Consider the following 22141-nt stretch of genomic DNA (forward strand, 5'->3'; position numbering starts at 1 on the left):
GGTATTTTTCTATGAAAAAAAGTTGAGCAGCTAACCAAATTCTCCACTCTGCTTGAGATTGGATGATCCGACAGGCCCCCAAAGAGCTGCAAACTAACTTGAATATTGAATTGTTTACTTCATATTTGTATGCTTGAATTTACCTCTAAAGCTAACTTCCCTAAATATGTCAGTATTTTTTTTTTTTTTTTTTTTTTTTTTTGTTATTATTTGTGGGAGGATAATTTATTTGCCTGAGTTACATCACCATGTTTTATGATGTTAATTGCATTAACTTCTTGGTTTGGGACATGGCAGAAGCTAATATCTGCCTAAGGGTTCTATTTTAAATTGTGGGGGGGGGTTAGAATTATACTGCAGTAAAACTAAAAATATGAAATCATTGAAATAGATTTTTTGATGTTTTGGTTGGGTTTGACCTGCATATCAGTGAAAGTTATGTTTCCTATTCTTGTGCTAGCAAGCTTGCCAAATTACTTTAAAAAAGGGTTGGCAATATAATCGATGAATTTATCCGCTTAGGCCTTAGTGACGCGATAATGTAGCGGACTAGTGCCATTGCAGGACAAGGACTTGGTGTAGTGAATGCGGTAAATGCGGGGCCGGAGCGGGCGCTGCTGTAGCACTGCGGTGCTGGAAATGCTGTCGCTTGAATAAAGTGCGCCTTGAAGCTTTCCCGGCCTTGGTGCTGGCGGTGTCTGTGTGCGCCGGGCGGAGCGGCGGCCCCGCGCGGGGCGGTACCAGGGGCGCTGCTGTGCGGTGCCGGGGCGGTGCCGTGCGGTGCCGGGGCCCGGGGCGGCGCCGGTACCGGGGGCGGCGCCGGTACCGGGGGCGGCGCCGGTACCGGGGGCGGTGCCGGGTACCGGGGGCGGTACCGGGGCTCGGGGCGGTGCTGTGCGGTATCGGGGGCGGTGCCGGATACCGGGGGCGGTGCCGGATACCGGGGGCGGTGCCGGTGCCGCGGCCGGTCCGCCCCGGCGGCAGAGGAGGCGCCATGGCGGCGGAGCGGGACCGCGAGCGGGAGCTGCGCTTCTACCGGCGGCTGCCCAAAGCGGTGAGCGGGGGCGGCGGGCGGACCCTCCCCCGGCGGCTCCGGGCCGCGCACGGACAGACGGACACGGCGACAGGCGCTGCTGTGTCCGGGCTCTTCCCAAAGGCGCGTTTTCCGCGGGCCCTGCCCCCCCGCGAGGTGCGGTGGGGTGTTTGCCTGCCCGGTGTGTTTACAGACATTAGCGGCTGATCTAATCGCAGTTAAATCAGCTGAGCGCGATATTCATTTTCTCTTTTTGTCCTGTTTCCCCTCGGTCCAGCCGAGGAGTCTGGCTCAGATAAGGCTTTCTCTCCGTGTCCCAAGGGTGTGCCTTACTTGGGGCATATCAGTGCACGCCTTCCCTGGGGCCGCGTGCGGATTTATCGGGTTTGTGCCGCGCTCAGCACGGCCCCAGGGCACGGGCTGCGGCACTGAGCTCGGACAGCACTGCGGGGTGCCGGCAAACCCGCCCCGCACCACACCGTCCTTCCAGCCCACTGCTCCTTCTCACTAAGTTCCTTTTCAGGGTGTGTGTTTAGTATCTGACAGAATTGTGTGAGGTGATTGTAAGCTCATGAAAAATATAATACAGTTATAGCAGTGTATATCTGGCTCGTCAGCACAAGCTGTAAGCAGGCACAGCTCCTGGGGCGTAGCTGGAGTTACAATTTCAACGTGTTTTCCAGTGTAAAGCTTGAAGAGAAGTATTTATTCCATTTTTCTTTTCCTACTGAGAACGGGTGTGTACAGGGAGAGGAGAGGCAGGTAACAAAGTAGATGTTTTGTAGATACATTTTGAATGAGTTGGGAGGGCGCTAGACACCTATTCCATAGAGTCAGGGGACGGGTGATACGGAGTGAAGGTGAAGTGAGAAATTGGTTTGGAGCCCAAAGTCAGGCAGAAAGAGGCCTCAGGCAAAGGAGTTACTGCAGTTGCTGTTCATGGCAGGTCTTGCCACATTTCTGGTGTGAGTTTAAACTTCAGAGTATGAACAAAAGAAGGGAAGTGGGTAGGCACCTGTCCATCATTCAAAAATAGCAACATGTACATTTAACTTGCAGGGGATGGGGATGGATGCAGAATTCTTGAATCCTTACTGTACTTTTTATAACACTGAGGAGGCTGTTGGCTTCCTCCTCACCTTGGACCACACCACCCCAGGAATTGTCTGGAGAGCTCTTTGCTGTGCTCCCGGGGAGACCAGTGCCAGCAGCAGCCTCCAAGTGAGAGGAAAGAAATGGGGCAGTTCTCAGCTGAGCCAGGGCTTGCAAAAACCTAAGGAAGTTATTATTGGCCAAAATACAGATAATTGTTATTTTCAAACTCAGAGTGAAACCCTGATGTAGGATATGAGAACAGTAGTACAAACAAGGTGCAGGAGCCATGCTCTCCATAAGTCCATAGTATTTTTATTTCTGTAGGAGCTCCATGCTCACTTGAATGGCTGTATCAGTTCTGCTACTATGAAGAAACTCATGGCCCAGAAGCCAAACCTTCAGATCCATAATGGAATGACTGTGATTGACAAAGGAAAGAAAAGAACCTTAGATGAGTGAGTATATGCATGTGTGTGATGAACAGTTACCAAAAGTTTTTAAATTAGGTTTAAAAAAGTTAAGTTAAAAGTTTCTGAAAACAGAAATGTATGGCCTTACACACTAAGTGCAGAAAATATGTTTTCAAGTTTTACAGCATAATCTCATAGATTTTTTTTGATACTTGTATCTACAGAGTAATTTTTTAGGTGCTTGGAAACTAAAAGGAAAACTCTTGTTGATTAATTCCTTCTTTAAAGGATTGAAAATTTTCACTGAGATTATATGCTTTTCAGAGAAAATTGACTCACATAGTTTCCTTCTTTGGAAACTTCATGTTTTCCTTCAAAAAGTTTTGTGGTAGTAATAACTTTTGTTGTGAATGTATATTTATTTTTTTCCTAAATACTCATTCAGTGTCTTTCCAATTAATTTCTTTAATTTTATTTTAGATGTTTTCAGATGTTTCAGATCATCTATCAGGTTACCACGAGGACTGAAGATATTTTACTGGTAAATTAATTAAAAGTTTACTTAAAACAAGCAAGCAATGTACACAGTTACAATCAGTTGGGTTAAGAGCATTGGGTTCCAAGTAATAATATCAACAAGGTCCCTTTCAACTGAAGGTCAGAATAATTATTGTAAAACACTTGAACTCTCTTCACTCTCCCTGAAGGCATCAAAGGTGCCTTCTGTGGGGGTAATATTTCCACAGACATGGGGACCACTAAAACACACTGGGCCTGAAAACAGTGCAAGTGTTTCACAACAAAAAATAACTGGGTGTTTTAGTTGTAAAGGAAAATATAACTAATTATAGGGATCATTTTTATGGTGTTGAATACACTTTTACTTAATCAGATAACTAAAGATGTCATTAAAGAGTTTGCTGATGATGGTGTCAAGTATCTGGAATTGAGAAGCACTCCAAGAGAAGAAAATTCCACAGGTACAGTCTCTTCTGGTTTTTCATTTGTGATCTTCTTGCACTATAGAACTTAAAGACTATGTTAATAACAAGTACAGTCGAATTTAGTTGGCTCAATAAAAATATTCTTTAACTATGAAAGCTAAGATTTAACCATGTAAAAGCATATCACTTTCCTATTAGATTTTTGAAGACCAAAATGTGTTGGTCACAACTCTATGACCCTCAAGACTGGGTTATTCACTTGAGTACAGCATCTGAGTCTGCTAATATTTTTAATAACTGATATATTTTACTTTTGTTATTTTTCTTTTAATCTAGGTGTGGTTTAGTAGAAACACAGAAGTCCTGTTGAGATTCTCTGGTTCACACAAACTCATTTTAATTTTTCCACATGCTTAGGAGGAGGTTTAGTTCAAATGTGTGTTTCACAGTAAAGCTATATTTGCAGATAGAATTAGAATTACATGGGTTAGAACACTATATGGTCTAAAATCAAAGATGCAACATGAAATTTAGGAGACTAGAGAGCTGGGTCTGCAATGAAATAAAACTAACTTAAAATATGTTTGTTCCAAACATGTGCATGTGTTTGCAGGTATGACCAAAAGGATGTATGTTGAAACTGTGCTTGAGGGTATAAAGCAGAGTCAAGAAGAAGGCTTGGATATAGATGTAAGGTAAGTAAAGTATGTGGAATACCTCTGTTTCAAGGTTTTGTGTAGTCTGATGCTTGGTCATGTTTGCAGAGAGGTTGACAAGCCATCAGTATAGGAATGAAAATTGTTTTTAAACCAGATTACATGGAATGGAAACAGGTAATTCATATTGAAACCTGACTTTTTATCTTCTTTTTTACTGCTGAAAAAGAAAACTGGGTAAAACCTCTCATCTCTAAGACTGTCCAGTCTTCGCAACATTTTCAGGAAAGGAAATGTTTTTCGTGGAATTGACTCCTTTTTCACAGCTTAGCTTCATTGCAAACATTTTTGTTTGATTAGCTGTACAAGCAGCCTGCTGTAAAGAAGAACTGGTCCTGACTGGCACAGAGGTTTCAGAAGGTGCCAGTGGTTGATTGGAGACAGTTTGCTCTCCTGTCTTTATAGCTTCAGTAACAACCCTTACTAGATTTTTTTGTGAAAACTGAAGAATTTTCATCCTTCATGTGTGGTATTACATGGGCCAACTTATTTATCTGTTTGTAACTTATTTATCTGTTTGTGTCCCTCTGCCCTTTGGTACCTTCATTCCTAAAACAGTTTCCTATACTTATACTCAGTCATGAAGGATATGAAGTGCCATTTTTTTGTTGGTATCAAATCTGTTGAGCTCCTGACATTACAGCTTGTATATAATTCAATAATAATTTATTTTAATAATTTAATACATTTCTATCTCAGGCTGTTAATAGCAATAAACAGAAGAGATGGCCCAGCAGTTGCTAAGCAGACTGTTAAACTTGCTGAAGAGTTCCTGCTTTCCAGTGATGGGGTTGTAGTAGGACTTGACCTTAGTGGTAATCCCACTGTAAGTTTTTAGTTGATTTTAGTCTGTTCTTGAAGATAAATGTATAATGTTGTGTAACAGCAGGTGGTTCTAACCAGAGTTTTTTTCTCACAAGTTTTTGTCCAATTTTTGTGCCTAGCTGGAGTGGATTGACACTGAGTTAATCCCTGTTGCTGTAAGAGGCAGATACTCTAACAAAGAATCCTTAGATTAGTGTGTGACTGAGAAAAGAAGCATTGAAAAGCAGTGTTTATCTGAGAAGTGTCTGAACCTGAGATGTCCCAGTCAGATTAAGTGGGTGGAGGCCAGTTGTCAATAGTTTAAATTTTGTTTAGCTGCACCAAATGCTCATTTTGTATTAAGAAAGCAAAAATGTTCAAGGACAGCTGTTAAGCTGAAGTGAAATAGCTCTAGGTGGTAGCTGTGTAAAAGGTATCAAAATCAAGACAATGGGCTTGTAAGTCTTAGGCATCATCTGAGCTCCTGGTGTTTGATCCCTTGGTCTAAACCAGATGGCAGAGGGTTGTTTGACTTGCTGCATTCAAAACTGAAATAATGGGAAAAGTGGAATAATTAAATGTAACTGTATTTGAATGTCGTGGTTGGATATTGCTAGACTTCTTAATTATGGTAATGACAGGGATTTTGTCAAATAAACTGTAGAATAGTGATGTGTCCCTGTTTTCCAGGCAGGACATGGTCAAGATTTTTTGGAACCGCTCTCAGAAGCAAAAAAAGCAGGTCTGAAGCTGGCACTGCATCTTTCTGAGGTAAAAGGTGGTTTTTTTCAGTGCTTCTCTGTAATTTCCATTTTGTGAAAATCTTGATGAAACTAAAATTACCTTCTGTGCATTTTGAACTTCTCAGGCCAAAGTATTAATGATTTGGGGCATTTGACAAGAGACAAGAAAACAAGGAGAAGTCTTCAACCTTTTGTTCTAAATCTGAACAGTCAGATTATTGCTTCCTGTTCTATATCTGTTGTGGGTTTAGGTGTGAAATTGAAACTAGGAGCTTCCTAAGAGATCCACTGCTTTCTTCATGCTATTTTCCTGTGTAGTGAAATCCACACAGTTTCCTGAGCAGTGATACCAGTAGTTCCACTGATATCTGTAGAAAGAGTTGGGCTTCTGCTCAAATAGTGGCTGGAATTGGCTCTGAGAAGTCCAGTAAATACTGAAGATAGTTATTTTTTCAGGAAACTAAGCAGGACATATGACGTCATCAGCATATTTATTTTTGTTTCTATTTCACTAACACTTTCTTTTGAATAAGAGATGCTGTGAAAGTAGAACTGGAAGTCCATTGTAATGATATAATGTGCTGTTCTATGCTGCCTTGACAGAATGTGAAATATATCCTCTCTAGATTCCAAATCAAGAAGAGGAGACCAAGATTCTCCTGGGTCTGCCTCCTGACAGAATTGGACATGGAACATTTCTCAACTCCACAGCAGCAGGTTCTGAAGAGATAGTGTCACTGGTTCAGCAGAATCATATACCTATTGGTAAGGGAAACAATATTTACCATGACTTGATCTCTGGATATCAGAACAGGATATGCACTGCTGATCTAGTGACACCAGTGTGTCTCTGACCAGAGGTGGCTTCGACAAATGTGGCAATGAGACTTGCCCATAAAGGTACACTTGTGACACTTGCAGGGTTTTTGGCACCTTTATGGCAGCAGACAACAGCTGATGTCTCAGATGGAAGCAAAACCAAATCATAATTTGTCATTACTGTACAAAACAGTGTGGTGGTTCTGTACCTGGTTTGCAAGCTCCCAAGATTTTATAGCCCAAAGAAATTGATTAGCAAGCTTTTCTCAAAATAAATTACCAAACAAGCATACAAAATCAAGGAAACAACAGTAGCTGATTTAATTTTTTTTTCAGGACTTTTCTAAGTCAATTAACTTGTTTTAACATATGTCCTCATTTCTTTTTCTGTTTTTCCCTTAGAATTCTGCATGACATCAAACATAAAATCTCAGACAGTGCCTTCCTGTGACAAACACCATTTTGGATACTGGTATAATATGGGCCATCCTGCAGTGCTTTGTGTAAGTTTTTTGATTTTTAAGCATGTATTTAGGCAAAGGGCTAAACTTGAGAAGTTGGAGAAGTCTTTCTCTGTTTATGGATAAGAACTGACTTACACTTTCTGACCTTGTAGCAAATAATTTGCTTTTATGAAATCATAATGTTCTGTTTGAGAAATGCTTTTAATTCAAATGGGAATTGCTAGTATTTATCTTGGTTCTATTGTAAAGCCAGGCCTTTCTTCTGTGGGATAAGATGATCAGCTATACAAGCAGTAAACTGCAAAGCTCTTTGCACAATGACAGATTTCTCTTAAAACCCTCATATGGCTCCAGTGCATGTATGTGCACTTGTGCTTACCTGGTGTTCATTGTATTGGGAGAGAGCTCCTGAATTCCTTTGATAACTCATTAAGGTCTTTAAGCATTAAAGGTGCAAAGTACTTGTGCTGCCATTGGTAGGGTTTCACTATTATCCTGTTAGTTTAACCCCCATAATCCACAGCAAGTATATGTGTGTATTTATATTATAGCACTGTGCTTACCTGGGAAAAAGGAAAAAAGAAATAAGGAGACCTGCACATACTGACATACCTTGAATATATGCAGGCATTTGATAGCCATCTTTCTAGCAATTTTAGTAGGAAATCCTATTTTCTTGATAAATCATGCCATCATTTTAAGAGGTTTTCTTATATGTTTGAATAATTAATTCATTTTTAGTGAAAATAGGGCAAATAAAGAATTAACCATGCACAGATGAAAGAACAGTGGGATAAAATGTGAGACGGCAAGATAAAACTAGTTTGTATGTATAGAAAAAACCCATTTTGATATAGAGGAATTAATCTAAACTTTTTTATTTCTCTCCTTTCAATTTAACTCCAGACTGATGATAAAGGCGTCTTTGCAACCGATCTATCGCAAGAATACGAGCTGGTTGCAAACACATTTAACCTGACTCGATCACAGATGTGGGATCTTTCCTATGAATCAATCAACTATATTTTTGCTTCAAATGCAGTAAAATCCAAGCTAAGGGAACAATGGTGTAAGCTGAAGCCAGCTCTGTTTGATTAATCAAACTGTTGTCCTAAATAGCTCGGGTGTATTAGCTGAGTTAATAAGCTTTTTTTACTGAAGTCCCCGGCTTTTCTCAGACCTCAGGGTTTTAAACCCAGCCATAAACTGCCTGTGTGAAATGAAGGCAACTGGAATGCATCCCTTGTTACTGGGGACAGAAGTAAATGTTCTTTTGGTAGTTGGGAAGGGCTCTCAACCAGTGACTAAAATGCCAAATGTGTTGTCACCTTGTTTCTCTTGAGCTGATATGACATTTTAAAAAATACTTAGTTGAAATATGTCATCAAAATATAAACATTTGAGAGCTGGAACAAAATGAAGGCAGAGCAGTTGGTGTTTAAAATGTCTCTGTTGGCAGCATTCTGCAGAGCAGTTTGAATGTGTGGTGTGTATTTTTGGGGTTTGTATTGTTTTATGTTCTGAGCTATTGATTGAATGTGAACACAGAAACAAACTCAGGGAGAACGAAATATTTATCGCAAGGAATTAATATTGTCTCTGTTTTTATTGCTGTACATGTGTGACTGAAACTGCTGTGGATTGAGTAGCAATCCACAGCAATTCTACACAAAATAACTGGGGGTCTCTGCTGGTGCCCTGGGCACTGGTGGTGTGTAGGCACTTAAGAATCCTGAATGCCTTCAGTAACTGAGCTACTTGGCAAAGTGGTCTCATTCTTAAAATGCTTTTTAGAATTGCTGTTTGTTGTGTAAAAAAACCCAATAAAAATAGCCTCAAGCTCCATGTTTTTGAAACCACCACTTCAAGGCGTGCATGTGTGTGTTTGGGCTCTACAGAGGAGAAGCAGGATCCTGTGGGGTGAGTGCTGCCTGCCAGCCTCTCCCCTGCTGCTCTGGCAGCCCCAGGCTCTCCCTGCCCTGGGCAGCCCCGGGGTTCACTCTGCCCTCTCCAGGTACCTGCCTGTGTGTTCTGGTCTGAGAGCTTACAGTCTGTGAGTGTGCACATGCTGCAGTTTGTGCCATGGGAGTCGGAAGGGCGCCTGAAGGATTCCATTTGTGTGCAGTGAGAGAACCAGGAATGTACATGGATGGCTGAACAGCAACACACAGAACTGGGATTTCTGTATCTAGGAGTCTGTGTGTCACTGCAGTTATTTACACAGCAGAAAGGTTACATTTAAGAAGCTGAACAGCATGTGGACTTTTGGGATGAATCACCATCTGATGAGACCTTTGTTGTGCACAGTTCCCAAGCTGACCATTGTGACTTGAAATGCTTTTACTATCCCTGGGATAGTTTTCTAGAGTTTAACTTTTGTAAGTAAACTTTAGCTTCCTTCTTTGACTTCATGTAGCATTATAGATAATTTTAATTTAAGCACTTCTTGCTGAGCCTGCTTGTCAAATTCTGAGTTAGCAGTGACATAACCACTGTTAAGTTTATAATACTGTATTAAAAATGACTGTGACACACAAAGTGAAGCATCACCACAGAATTAACCATTAGTAATGGAGCAGAGAAGATTTTCTTTCTCTGAATCCAATGGAAATTTTGAATAAATGCTACTAGAATTTCATGTGGTATAAGATGAGGTTTAAGTTTTCTATTCATGTGCAGCTCAACTTATTTTTAAAGTAAACAAAATAGATCTAGAGTTAATATTTTTATTTCCATCTGATTATACAAGAGAACACTTACAGAGCAGTTTCCAGTGCTCAGAGTCTTTACTCATGAAAATGCACACTGGTCCTGTTGAACAATACTGCTTTGGTGATGTTTGTGAGAACAGCTGCTCACTGTGGCATTGGTTTCTCAGTTCTTTCTGAGGCAAACACAGGAAGTCTTCAAAACCTCAACCCGTTATAATGAGACTGGTAACATTCCATAGCTTTTCATAATACAGCCACTGAACTGTAAGTACACACTGCTCCTCAGGATCCTAGCTTGGCAAATAGTGTACTTACATCAATGATTTATATGCCTGCTTGAATATTTAGGTGTTTCAAAATAATACATTAAAAAGAATGGATGCAAGTAAGGGCCCTGCATTAGCTAAGTGCTTCAGCTGATTAAAAGGCTGGCATGTCCCTCCTGTGAGGCCTAGAGAGAGGACGCTGGTTAGATTGGAGTGGAGAGGGCTCTGGGGGAGGATCTCATCAAGGTTTTTAAATATCTGATGAGAAGTAAAGAAGATGGAGCCAGGCACTTCTCAGCAATACCCAGTAACAGGAAAAGGGGCACAGACTGGTTCTGTGTGGGTGGTCAAACATGGGAACACATCACCCAGACAGGCTGGGGAATCTGTCCTTGCAGATACTCAAACCTAGCAGTGACTTGTAGCTTCAGCAAAGGAGGTGGACTGGGCAATCTCCAGAGATGCCTTCCAGCCTCATCTGTTCTGTGAAGAAAATATACAAATATACAAATGATAAAGTCTCTATATAAATACAAAAGCTTTCAAAATTAAATACTGACTTAACTGAGTCACTCAAGCGACAATTTTTCACCAGGCTTGGTCACCAGCAGTTGGCTGACTTGTGAAACTGTTTTTAAAGCACAGTCTATTCACCTTTCATAGCCTTCCTTCTTTCACAGCCATTGTGGAATCCTTTGGTGCCATCAGGACCTTTAGGCAGCCTCAGCACCCCTACAGGGAGACCGTCTGCATTTTGTATTTTCCGAACCAACATGGGACTGGTGACAGGACTCTTCTCTTGTGTCAGAGTTTGGGCTTTTCTTCTCTGCACCCAGGGGCTCCCAGAAGGAGTGATGCTGCTATCTGAGGAATAATCAGTGTATTTCCTTGGGATTTCAGGGCTAGTGCTTGGGTTAAGCTTGCTGTCTTCAGCCAGCGGGGATTTTTTGGTTACTTTCCTTAGTGAAGATGGACTGTTCCAAGGACTTGATCTGGGTGACATATTAGGACTCAAATGGTTGTTTGGGTGGATGACGGGGCTCAAATTACTGGTGGAATTTGCTGTGGTACGTTTGCGTCCTGACAGCGGCGATGTGGGATTGCTCTCTGGGTCAGAAGAGCTGTTTGCTGAAGATTCATCACCAGCAAACTGAAGTTCCTCAACTCTCTTGTTAAGGGATCGAGTCTTCTTAAGGCTCTTGCTGGTATCTTCATCACGGTTCTTGTCTTTGGGAACTTTTTTCTTTGGTGGTTTCATGCCTATTAGGACAACCTTCATGCCGGTCTCTTTGTTCTCAGCACATATGGAATCATGAGCACGCACAGCAGCTTCTACCTCTTCAAATTCTATAATTGCACATTCCTGGGTTCCCAGCTGGCTGTACCGATTGCTGACCCTCCTGATATCAGGGGGGAGATCCCTGCCAGGCTTGAGAATACGAACTGATGAAATTACACCAAAAGTTACAAAGGCTTTGAGGAGATGCTCCATTATCCTTTCTTGCACACATCCGTTTTCTTCTTTAAGGGTCTGCAGCTCAGAAATCATGTGGATATCATACACCAGTAGCATCCTGGTAGGGACATTTTCACTTGGAAACACTGGAACTGGAGTGTTTCTTCGAACCTTTTTGTTATCCTCATTGAGCTCCAGAGTGCTGGAGTACTTCAGTGCATAGGCTGTCGTTCTCCAGTCACGAGTAAGGTGTTTCACCTTTGGGACAGACACAGGTTAAGCACCACAACTGAGCAAACACAGTCAAACTAATCACGGAATTTTAAGGCAGATTCAGGCTTCAGTCTACAAACAGAACCCTGGATTTAAGTTTCATGTAGCAGATTTAGTGAGAAAGTAAACAGTTTTCATGCTATAATGGGCATCAGTGAGGTCCTCTAAAGCTCATGTCCCACTGAATCGAATGAAAACAGGAACTGGCACTAAAGCTCAAACTGGAAATCATTACTACATCTGAAAGTCTGCTCAAGTAGTGCTTGGTCATTCCACATCTAGGCCTGAACCATGATCAAAATGCATATTACAGGGAGGTTACATTTGCCAAACAAGAAGTTTTAGGTTTAGGTCTTCATTGTATTGAACTGCTCTTTCCTCCCTCAAAAATCTCAGTCTAAAAAACACCCCAAACTTTTCCATTTCCATTAAATGTTTATAAAGAGTTTATCTGTTACCAATACTGCTACCAATCCATTTAAAGTGGTCTGAAGAAATTTAGAATGCCTTAACTTCTGGACAGAACAACTCTGCAAAATGATGAGATTTAGAATCTTGAAGAAGTGTTTCTAGTGTAATTCTAGAAATCAGTTACATACAGATGTACACAGGTCTTTCTAATGTAAGCAGAAAAAACCAAAACAAAACTCACTTCAAGTTTGAGGGACTTTTGTTACCAGATACTTTATACTACTCTTCATTTTTGGTTCTCCATCCAAAAGTCAGATTCACTGTCACTTCTCAGAGACAAGAATGTAACTTTACCAGGATTAGCCAGATGTTCATCAGTAGTTGCCATGGAAATTAATTTCATCTAATGTTCTCCTCTCTCCAAGAATGATAATTTAAAAGCATACAGGCTTTTAAGCCAATGATTTCCCCAGTCAATCATCAACAAGTTCAGCACTTAAAAGTTCTGGATGAGTACAAACCTAACCATCGTAACAAAACCAGGCAGATAAAGCGAAAGACTGAAAAGCTGCCTGTATAAAATGTTACTTTAATCTCTTCTACTGTTTTTGGATTCATCAGGCTTGCATGAGACCCTTCAAGTCTTAAAAAGTTAGCTTACCTTCTTAAATGAAGTGAGGAGTTTAACACTGACATAGCCCATCTTATTTCTTCTCACATGCTTCAGAAGGAAGGCATCTTTCTCAAGGTTCTCATCTGAGAAGTAATATTCAATCTGTGCTATTAACTTCTGGATCAGGTCATTTTCTGGTGGTTTCCAGTTCTGGTCAGAGTCATCATCATTTTCCCCACCACTGGAAAACAGTTAAATCATTTTATCAACAGGTCTTCATCTTCTATTAATGGATTCAAATGGCCTTTCAAAATGAAAGGCCATAACCATTCTGCTGGTTCCAACTGACTTAGATGTGGGCACTGGGCAGGTATAACACACCCAGCTGAGCCAGCAGGCGAGCTCAGAGGATGAAGCTTTCCAGTCAGCATGAGGAGTCAAGGTCTTGAGCTCATTCCAATACTGATCTCAGTGCAGAACAATGAGACATCTACACTAATGGCTTGAAAGCACTGCCAACTCAAATCCTCCACCAAAACATGAAATGAAAGTCCACTGGCACTTGGTAGTATACAAAGTTCCTCCACTGACAGTGTTGTATTTTTCAGTATGAAGCTATTAAACATAGGCCTGACCTTTATGTGCTTTTTGAGTAGTGCCACATACCAGAGAATGAATATTCCAACTTGATGCAGTTGTGATTTCTTAAGTATCTTCACTGCATGGATGCAGGAGCTGATATCCAGGGACTAAGAAGGATTGACAGGACTGTTGCACATTTTACAGGTCACTTCCAGAGTGACAGAGTAACAAAACCAGCAGTTTACCACAGGGGCTAAACCTGCCAGCTCATGTACCTCAGGAACAGGTTTATATGCACACATGCAGGTTCCTAAGAAGTAATTTTCATTTCTTCCCTTTACCTCCCATCATATTGTCGGGATACCTGGGAAAAATGGAGCACTGTTCAGCATCTTATTCCTCAAAAAATACTGCAGCCATGGATTCAAGGTAAACATCTTGCCACATGCGGTTACAGCAACATGTTTGTTGCTGAAATAGAAATTTCCATTTACAGGTGACTATAATAGACAAGTCTATCTTAAGTCAGAGTAAATTTTTCACACTGTTAGTGGTCTGGTTTTGTTATGGGATCATCATGAAAGTTTCTGGTAAAAAAATTAAATCATCCACTAAGACCCCATAAATCATGTATTAGTTTGGTCTCCCAGGTAAATTAGCAATAAAAGGAGTCATGCATTTCCCCAAAATTGTCTCAAGTGGCTTTTGCAGGCTTTGAAATCCTTAGGAAAAGGAGCAGGCATCACACTGGGGTGCAGTGAGGCCCATCTGGCAGGGAGGATGCAGCCTGCTGGAGCCCCTGCCTGCACAGCTCTGTCCTGCGTGTGATGGAGGCAGTGACCGCAGTGCTGTGGCTGTGCTGCTCCCTGCAGAGTGCTTGGGTCAGTGTGCTCTGCACAGGAACTGTGCCTGCTGCTGGCACAACTCACAGCAGCTCTCTGGGACCTGGCTTTGGGAAGCTTACAGTACATGGTTGTTGTGGTTCTTCTGATGGTAGGGCTACACATCAGATCTATGTGGATACTCACTTGCACAATCTGAGAAGTCTCCCTGTTAAAAATCTCCCTGGCCTTTCATAGGGTACGGCTCAAAGGAATGACAAGAATGAGAGAGCAAGACAAAGAATTTGTTATTTGGCAAAGCCAGAAGTGGAGGATAATAGATGAAGTAATGAGTAGGGTGGTAAAAAAATATCTAATGCCCAGCTGTGGGTGCTGGTTTCAGAAGGAAGCAAACACCAATAGTGTTTTCATTCATTATAATCCCTTCCCACTACTTCATTTACTACCAATTCAGAATTAGTCTGGGTGCAAGAACCTTGGAACATTTCAGCCTTTTTACAAATCCACACTCTGCTAGGGAAAGCTTGCCTTTAGCTCAGGATTGATGTTACACTTGTTTTAGGGGTTTATTAGCAGAGATATTTGCACAGATATTTGTTTAAAGACAAAAAGGGGTGTTGTGCTTTGGAAAACAACAAAAATGAATTGTGTGTTAGCAGAGATTGGCACCATCCCTACCTGCAGTGTTAACACACTGAACCAGGGTGAAACAAGCCTCATTTCCCCTCTCAAATACTGGTCACAGTTTGTCCTGGACACTATTCCTATGTTTGGCTTTTACAAAATCTTGTAGGCTCTTAGAACAGCCCTCACTAAATGCTGTATGGAAATAGCACCTACCTACAATAAATGCAGAAATTTGTAACTGGCTCCATATTAATTTGTGATGATGATCGACTGGCAGCACCTCTGGGGTATCAACTGTATTACAAAAGCAGTTGATAAATAATTTCAGTCAACTTTGACAAAGAATCAAACCCTAGTAGTTATTCACAACTTTATTTTTTTATTTGGAGCTTTGTGATTATGTGCTTGTAAAACAGAATGAAAAACAATCTTTTAACATGGTGACTCATCTGGCCATTAGTCACACAAGAAACTAAGCATATCTACAGAGAGAGCAGATTTGAAATTTTAAATATCAAGATTCACAAATAATATATTAAATTGTTTGGATAGCATCTAACCTTCTGAAAATTTTTAGCTGAGTCTCCAAATGAATAAAGGATTGCATTAATAAGCACCATGTGGCAATCTAATTTATAAATTCCAAGAGTACAATCACTCAAGGGCAGTCCACGTTTGTCAACAAAAATGGGAATACATTACTGGGTGCCTACTGACAGCAAGTTGTCTGCAAGCTTCAGCTGCAGAGTAAGATGGCTCATTCCCAACAGTTTTAGATCATCCCTAATAATTTTCCAAATGTTTGTAAATAATTTCCTATCAGGTGCTGCGTTCACAAAAAGGAAATCCTTAGGTAAGGTTCTATGTAAATGGCAGGAGCATGTGTAAACTCCATTCACCTAGTTTTGATGCAGAGCCTTTAGAGTTCTCTCCATGGCAATACCTCTGGCCTTTCCTGGATCAGGAAAAGGCCATTTACAAAAAGGCAACTTCCAGAAGAAATAAATATACCCCAACACATTTCTGAAGACAGCACCTACTGCAGAGGATTAAGTAAGTGACATTTAAGAGTTGCTATTGTCTTTCAAAGCTTGAAAAAATAACTTTTTTTTTTTTTTCTAGTCTAGGCCAGGGCTAGAAGCTCTTCACAAGTAATAATATCATAGATAACAAATATAAATAATTCCCCGATTTTAAGAAATCAGTAATTGGAATGCAATACTGTAGGCTGCTGTACATATTTATAAAAATACAACAGTCACATATGATTGTGGGATAACTAAGCTGACTCAGTTTAAAAACCCTAACTGTGCCTAGCTGTGTTCAACTCCTGTTTCTGTAGTCCATAGTTGACAATTTTGGCAGCTACAGAAAATTTCTCACTCCCCTGCCACCCCTCTGTAATTTAAAATAATACATTGCAGTTCATTTTGAGTCAGTGCTAGGTATGAAGTTAGAAAATCAATTAGAAACAATAAATGTTCAAACAGAATATTGGATTTCTTGCTACTGTATCTAAATCTTTATGAGACAGTTTATGACTCCATCTGCAGCTTTAGTACAAACCACAGGATGAACTACAACTCGTAGAGCTTTGTCTCTCTGCGGTTTGCTGGCACCAAAATCCTGGATGTTCCTTTTACAAGTAAGAGATCCTGGTAAGCATCAAAACTATTTCAGGCCAAGCCAAAACGGGCAAAAAGAGGGACAAAACCAAAACATCAAACCGCACAACAAAACATCAAAACACAGCTACAAATAAGCCCCAAAACCTTTCTGTAAAAGGCAGTGCATTGGGAATGTGGGAGCACAGAGCCCGGCGCTCGGGCCGTGGGGAGCCGCGGGCCCGGCAGTCCCGTCGGGGGCGGTGGGACATGGCTCGGGCGGGGCCATCGGTGCTGCGGGCAGCTCCCCCGGCCGCGGGGTGTCCCTTCTGGAGCCTCTCCAGCGTCTCCCACCCGCCCCTCGGGTTGCATCAGCCGGGCCCGCTCCGCTCCGCTCCGCTCGGGGGTGTCGGCGGCCGGACCCCTCCCTGCCCGGGGCTCACCTGGAGCGCCCGCACCGCCCCGAGTCCTCCTCGCTGCAGCTGGGACACGGCGCCCCGCCGCCCCCTTCCTCCTCCTCGTCCTCCTCGTCCTCCTGGGCGGCCGCCTGGACGGCCACTCGGATCTGCACGGGGCCGCTCCCCGCCGGCGGCTCCGGCCCCGCGGGCTGGGCCCACGGCTGCGGCTGGGCCATGGCGCTCCCGGGCCGGGCTCGGCCCGCCGCCACACCAGCGATGCCCCGGCTTGCGGCAGCCGCCTCCCCTCTGTCCCCCTGTCCCCTCCCGGCGGGGCGGCGCTCCCAGCTCCACTCCCCCGGCGCGCCCGCCCGGAGCGGGAGGGTCCGACCCTCCTCCGGCCGTGCCGCCCCCGGGCCCGCCGGGGGCTGGAGAGCCCTTCTCCTCCCTGACGGCTGGACACAGGCGGCTTTTGTTTCGTCAGAAAACAACGGGCTCCTCACCGGGGAGCAGCCTCAGCTTCTCCTCTCCTGGTACAGCCTTGGCTCTCCGCCGCTGCTCCCCGAACAGAGCGGGGCGTTTTGTCAAAGTCAGAAAGGTTCCTCTGGGTAAGTGGGGCTTAAATGCCGAGGGTGAGATTTGGAAATAAGATACACGAGTGAGCAAGGACATGACTGGATACGCGTTGGTTTTGCAGAGGAGTCTCCTCTATAGTTCTGCATGGCACTTAAACAGAATAAAAACATCCCCCCTTAATTAAAATAGAGGCCTTCTTCCGAAGCACTTAGGCAGTGATTATTTTGAACTTTAAACTATTGCACTATATTTCAGTGGACTGTTTCAGCTACTGAAGTGAAATTAACATTCATGTGCTAAATATTACAATCAAAGGCTTTTCAATTTACCACACAAATACTCGTTCTTCACTTAAGGAAGATCTTTTCTCAATACTGTCTGTACCCAAACTGCTAAATGATCTTTAAGTCACAACTTCATTTGTGGCATCCCTGTTTATGTCTGCATTGCTTCTATATTTTCTTCTTCAAAATTTGCATGGACAAGAAGTGAGGCTGCACTCAGGGCCAGTTCTTCTCATCACTGTGGCAGACAGTCCTCATGAGTCAGGTTTGCTGGCATGGACACATCCTGAGGCTGCCCTGCGGCTGATTTTTAAATGTGCCTTAAGCCATAAAGTATTTTGTTTATGAAATATGCTTACAAGCATCACCAACCAAATCTCTAGTTCTCTGCTAATGGAACATTCTGTAATATGTCTTGGGTAAGGCATCACTTTGCTATTTATTTCAGTGGATGCAGAAATGCAAACACAAATTGCATATTCTAGGCAAGAATATGGACAGGGACTGTGGGTCAGATTTTGTGTGGGTTCATGGAAGTTGTTTGCCTTCCTGGGCACAAACAAGGTTAGAAGTATGAACAAGGAACTATTTTGTGCTGCAGCTAACCCAAATGATGTTTGAGAGAGACCTTTCAGTTTATCTGATGTATCTTTATGTCAAGGTTAAGGGAACTTGATTTCATAGCAAAGGACACTAGATGTGTTTATTTGTTCTGCCAGTGGTCGCAGCACAGATTGGCCTTTGGCCAGATGGAGACTGATGTGATTTCAATCACTGGGTAGATTAGATCTCCATTGAAATTACCAGACTAATGTTTTATGGGTTTGTTGGGTTTGCTTTATTTTCCTTTTAATATAACAGTGTTCTATAATGCTTAACTTCCAGTGGAGATAAAGCAGTATTTGTAACCATTGCAAAACTTAAAACTAAATGTATTAATGTAGACAAATCCCTTAGAGGGAAACCATGGCTCGCTGGTACCCAGTAAACATCACAAACCCGTGAACCTCAACTGCATGACCAAAGTCTGCACAGATTTCTTATGGTGCATTTATTTGCATTGTCTACATACCATAAAAAATCAATCAACCGACCAAAAAAATCCAAAAAAAACCCCCACATATTTTGCATTTCTCACAAAATATGCTGTAATTACATTATTCTTCTATCAACCTTTCAGCAGATGGAAACTAAAATGTCAATACAAGAAGTGAAACCTGGAATATTTATTTGGTTTTGTGGCCAGGTATTGGAACAGGTTGCCCAGGGAGGTGTTTAAGAGCATCTGGATCTGCACTGGTTTGTGGCTTGGGGGTTACACTTGCAGTGCTGGGTTGGCATTTGGACTTGATGATCTTAGAGGTCTCTTCCAGCCTTGATGGTTCCATGATTCTCACTGGGGAAGACACCACGAGGCAATCAATTCTCAGCCCTTCTACACACCTTAACAGCCACACCTAAACACTTGTTTCTGGGTGTGTGTATTTAAAAGCCTCCCCTATGCCTCAGTGGAGCTCCTCAGGGATCAGCACCGGGAGCTGGCACAGGCCGATTGTCCCCTCAGTGACTGTCACACTCTGTGCCCAGTCCGTGCCCACAGAAGGCCTCCCCAGGCACGACAGAAAGCCTCCGGCTCCTCGCCCTGTCGCGGCTTTTCACACACAGCCACTCGCTCGTAGAATTCAGAAAAACACAATCATAATAGCGGCTTTATACTGTGGGGCAGCGGGGTGAGGGTGACACCGGGCACAGCAGGACGACCACAGAGCGCTGTGTCCATCCGTCAGTCCGTCCCCTCAGGGTTTCCCGCCCTCGGCGCCGCCCAGACGGGGGCGGGGCGGAAGCCGCGGTCGCCGCGGTAACGGCGGGGCCATTTCCGACAGGGCGGCGGCGCGGGGCTGCGGGATTGTCTGGGGCTGTGTGGGGTCGTTCGGGGCCGCGGAGCCCTCAGGGGCCGCTGGAGGCTGCGGGGCTCTGAGCGCCTCCCCGGGGCCGAGGGGCGGAGAGGAGCGGAGGAGCCGCCGAGGAGCCGCCGAGGAGCCGCCGGAGCCGCGGGGAGCGGAGGGGCTGCGGGGCCGTGCGGGGCCGGGGGGCAGCGGGCCATGGTGCCCAGCAGAGGCCGCGCCGCCCGGGGCCCGCGGGCCGCGCCCGCAGCGGTGAGTGCTGCCGGGACTGCCGGGGCTGCCGGGGGGCGGGGGCAGCTCCCCCGACACCGTGTGTGCCGTGCTGGGCGGTGCATGGATGGATGGATGATGGATGGATGAGCCCTTTGGTTCAGTGCTCCTCTGAGACGCCTCGTCACGTAAATCAAAGACCAGGAACACTTGTTTTCTTCCTACTGGCTTGTATCCCCATGACAGTCACACCTGCAGTGTATTTTTAAAACTAAAACCAGTGTGATTTTTGTAAATTAAAAATTTAGTGTTAGAGCTGTGATGTATTCTTCATAGTATTTTGCAAAATAGTTCCTTTCTTGGCAGATTTTGCTGTTGAAAATAGCTTTATTGTTCAAAAAGCAATTGTATTGATACACGATATCAATATTGCAATCAACAATTGTATTGATATTTCTGAGAAATGCAGCATTTAATTTATTTTCTTCTGATCTGCAGGTTAATAATTGTGGTCTCCAGCTGGTCATCCAGACCTCGTCAATACCAGAAAAAGCCAAACCAGTAATTATTACCTTTTCTTGTGTAGTTATGTTAACTAATGTAGTTGTATGATACAGACAAATTTGTGTGCTTTCCAATAGGAATTACCTTTTCAGTATTCATCTGTTCACTTACAATATCTCAATGTCTAATGTACCTGATAGTATTTTGTTAATTTATTTCATCCTATTAAAAACATATAAAATGATGGGTTTCTACTATAGCATGCCATAAGCTTAACATATATATATATAGCTTATGACATTTCTTCATTTTCTATCTGTACATGTCTCCTGTAATTGCAGCATTCCTCACAGGGTGGGGTTTGTTTTTATTTCATTTTGGTTTCCAGCAGTGAAGCTTTTTAGTTGTAGTGTCTTAAAAGAATGAATACACCTTTTACCGGAGACATTATTTCTTCTCTGATTTTTCAAACCGCTGTAGAAATTCCTGAGAACTGCTGTTAGTACTAAGGTTGTGTTTGTCCGTGTGAAGGCATTATTTACATTTGAAAAGTCTAACATTTGTCTATAACACTCTGTTACAGTTTGAATTCAGGATAAACAAAGAACAGTCATCTTTCCACAATAGACTTCTGCAGCATGACCTGGAAAAAAACTACTCAGGAAGACAAGGTAATATTCAATAGGATTTGCTTTGTTTGTCTTTGTATCTGTTTTATTATTTAAAAAGTAAAGATTGTATCATGATTATAAAATGTAAGAGTGACAATGTTTCCTACTTGGCTACAGTAATTCACTGTAATTACTGTTGCATCATGGCCTGAACCCACTCTGCTACTGCCGGGCTTTTTTCATCCTTTTTTTTTGCCCCCTCATGGAAGAGCATTTTTTGTTCTACCTCCAAAACCACAATCTATCAAGTGCCCTACTGTTCCCTCAATAGCCATACATTTTATTATATTCAGACAAAATTAGTTTCTAATTTAGAACCATGATATAAAGAGATAGTTTTCTGTTGTGCTTGGGTGCTCTTGGCTTTGCAAAGCAAGATATTGGGGAAATCACTGCTAGCTGTGGTGAGGATTGGAAGAGAATTGAAACATTTCTTGCCATGTTGCTGCTGGTGCTTGTGATTGTTGTACAAGATCAATTTATTTATCATGGCAACTCTTTATTCATTCTGGTAAAAAATGAAGGCCAGCAGCCATTTAGAATGGGTTGACTTTTAAGGATACTCTACAACTTATGGGGTAAATGTAAGTCTGCAGTTTGGTTTTGTTCCCTGCACAGGAGACCAAAGAGTGTTAAGCTCTTTGGTGTGTAATGAGCTGCTCTGTCTCCCAGTACCATCCAGCCTGACAGAATTTCCTGGTTTGGCATTGAAGCAGGGGACAGGTTCTTTATCAGGACTTGGGGAGACTTTCATTCACACCCTTACAAAATCCAGAGCCCAACAAAACAGCCACATTTTTTGTCCAGGTAACAGTGGAAGCTTCTCATTAGTCTGTCTCTCTTTTACTGGGCACTTCACCAAACGTGTTTTCCTTGTGCTCCTTTTGGGTGTTAAGAGAGGTCAGTAGACTAATGTCAGGAAACCACTAGAAATTTTTTTCAGAAATACAAAACAGGCATTTAAATGAATGCTTTTAATAAATCTTTCTTTAGAAAGATTTGTTAAAAGAGCAGCAATAGGGATCTTTTACACATCTTTAGGAAGAATAGGAAAAAAAATCATTTTACTGCCATCCTGTCATGTTTCAGACTGATGATTAAGTTTCTGATCTTATGTTTATTGGCTTAAAAACCTGTGACACAACTAAAGTAAGATTTCTGCAACAATGGTAATTGTTGCAAAT

The 22141-nt window shown here is 42.7% G+C and overlaps 3 protein-coding genes across 4 annotated transcripts in view; 2 read left to right on the forward strand and 1 right to left on the reverse strand.

The window, feature by feature from the left end:
* Window positions 1-971: 971 nt before the first annotated feature.
* MAPDA (N6-Methyl-AMP deaminase) lies at window positions 972-8605 on the forward strand. The gene is made up of 10 exons (XM_083871157.1): window positions 972-1054; window positions 2453-2583; window positions 3019-3079; window positions 3431-3518; window positions 4096-4177; window positions 4898-5024; window positions 5693-5773; window positions 6372-6510; window positions 6967-7067; window positions 7935-8605. Exons 1-10 carry the CDS (start codon window positions 995-997, stop codon window positions 8124-8126), a joined length of 1062 nt encoding a protein of 353 aa, XP_083727283.1. The 5' UTR covers window positions 972-994; the 3' UTR covers window positions 8127-8605.
* Window positions 8606-9749: 1144 nt separating this feature from the next.
* LARP6 (La ribonucleoprotein 6, translational regulator) lies at window positions 9750-17372 on the reverse strand (the record flags this gene model as incomplete). Of its 2 annotated transcripts, none has more annotated exons than XM_083870700.1 (3): window positions 9750-11719; window positions 12807-12999; window positions 17312-17372. In XM_083870700.1, the coding sequence occupies 2 exons, from the start codon at window positions 12846-12848 to the stop codon at window positions 10652-10654; spliced, it is 1110 nt and encodes a 369-aa protein (XP_083726826.1). In that variant the 3' UTR covers window positions 9750-10651. The 2 variants fall into 2 exon arrangements, with proteins under 2 accessions (XP_083726826.1, XP_083726825.1); XM_083870699.1 differs by lacking the exon at window positions 17312-17372 and adding an exon at window positions 16857-17047.
* Window positions 17373-19767: 2395 nt separating this feature from the next.
* LRRC49 (leucine rich repeat containing 49) overlaps window positions 19768-22141 on the forward strand; it is a 41339-nt gene continuing 38965 nt past the window's right edge. Inside the window, exons 1-3 of the mRNA XM_083870694.1 lie at window positions 19768-19824; window positions 20281-20343; window positions 20870-20957. Coding sequence (XP_083726820.1) covers window positions 19771-19824; window positions 20281-20343; window positions 20870-20957 — 205 coding nt within the window. The 5' untranslated portion in view covers window positions 19768-19770. The remainder of the gene's footprint in view (window positions 19825-20280; window positions 20344-20869; window positions 20958-22141) is intronic.

This window comes from Zosterops lateralis, assembly GCF_965231275.1.
Source record: "Zosterops lateralis genome assembly, chromosome: 13".
Classification (NCBI taxonomy): Eukaryota; Metazoa; Chordata; class Aves; order Passeriformes; family Zosteropidae; genus Zosterops; species Zosterops lateralis.

Coding starts and splice junctions, on each gene's coding strand:
- MAPDA (XM_083871157.1), top strand. CDS start 995: ATGGCGGCGGAGCGGGACCGCGAGCGGGAGCTGCGCTTCTACCGGCGG. Junction 2,584..3,018: donor AAGAAAAGAACCTTAGATGA/GTGAGTATATGC, acceptor ATTTTATTTTAG/ATGTTTTCAGATGTTTCAGA. Junction 3,519..4,095: donor AAGAGAAGAAAATTCCACAG/GTACAGTCTCTT, acceptor ATGTGTTTGCAG/GTATGACCAAAAGGATGTAT.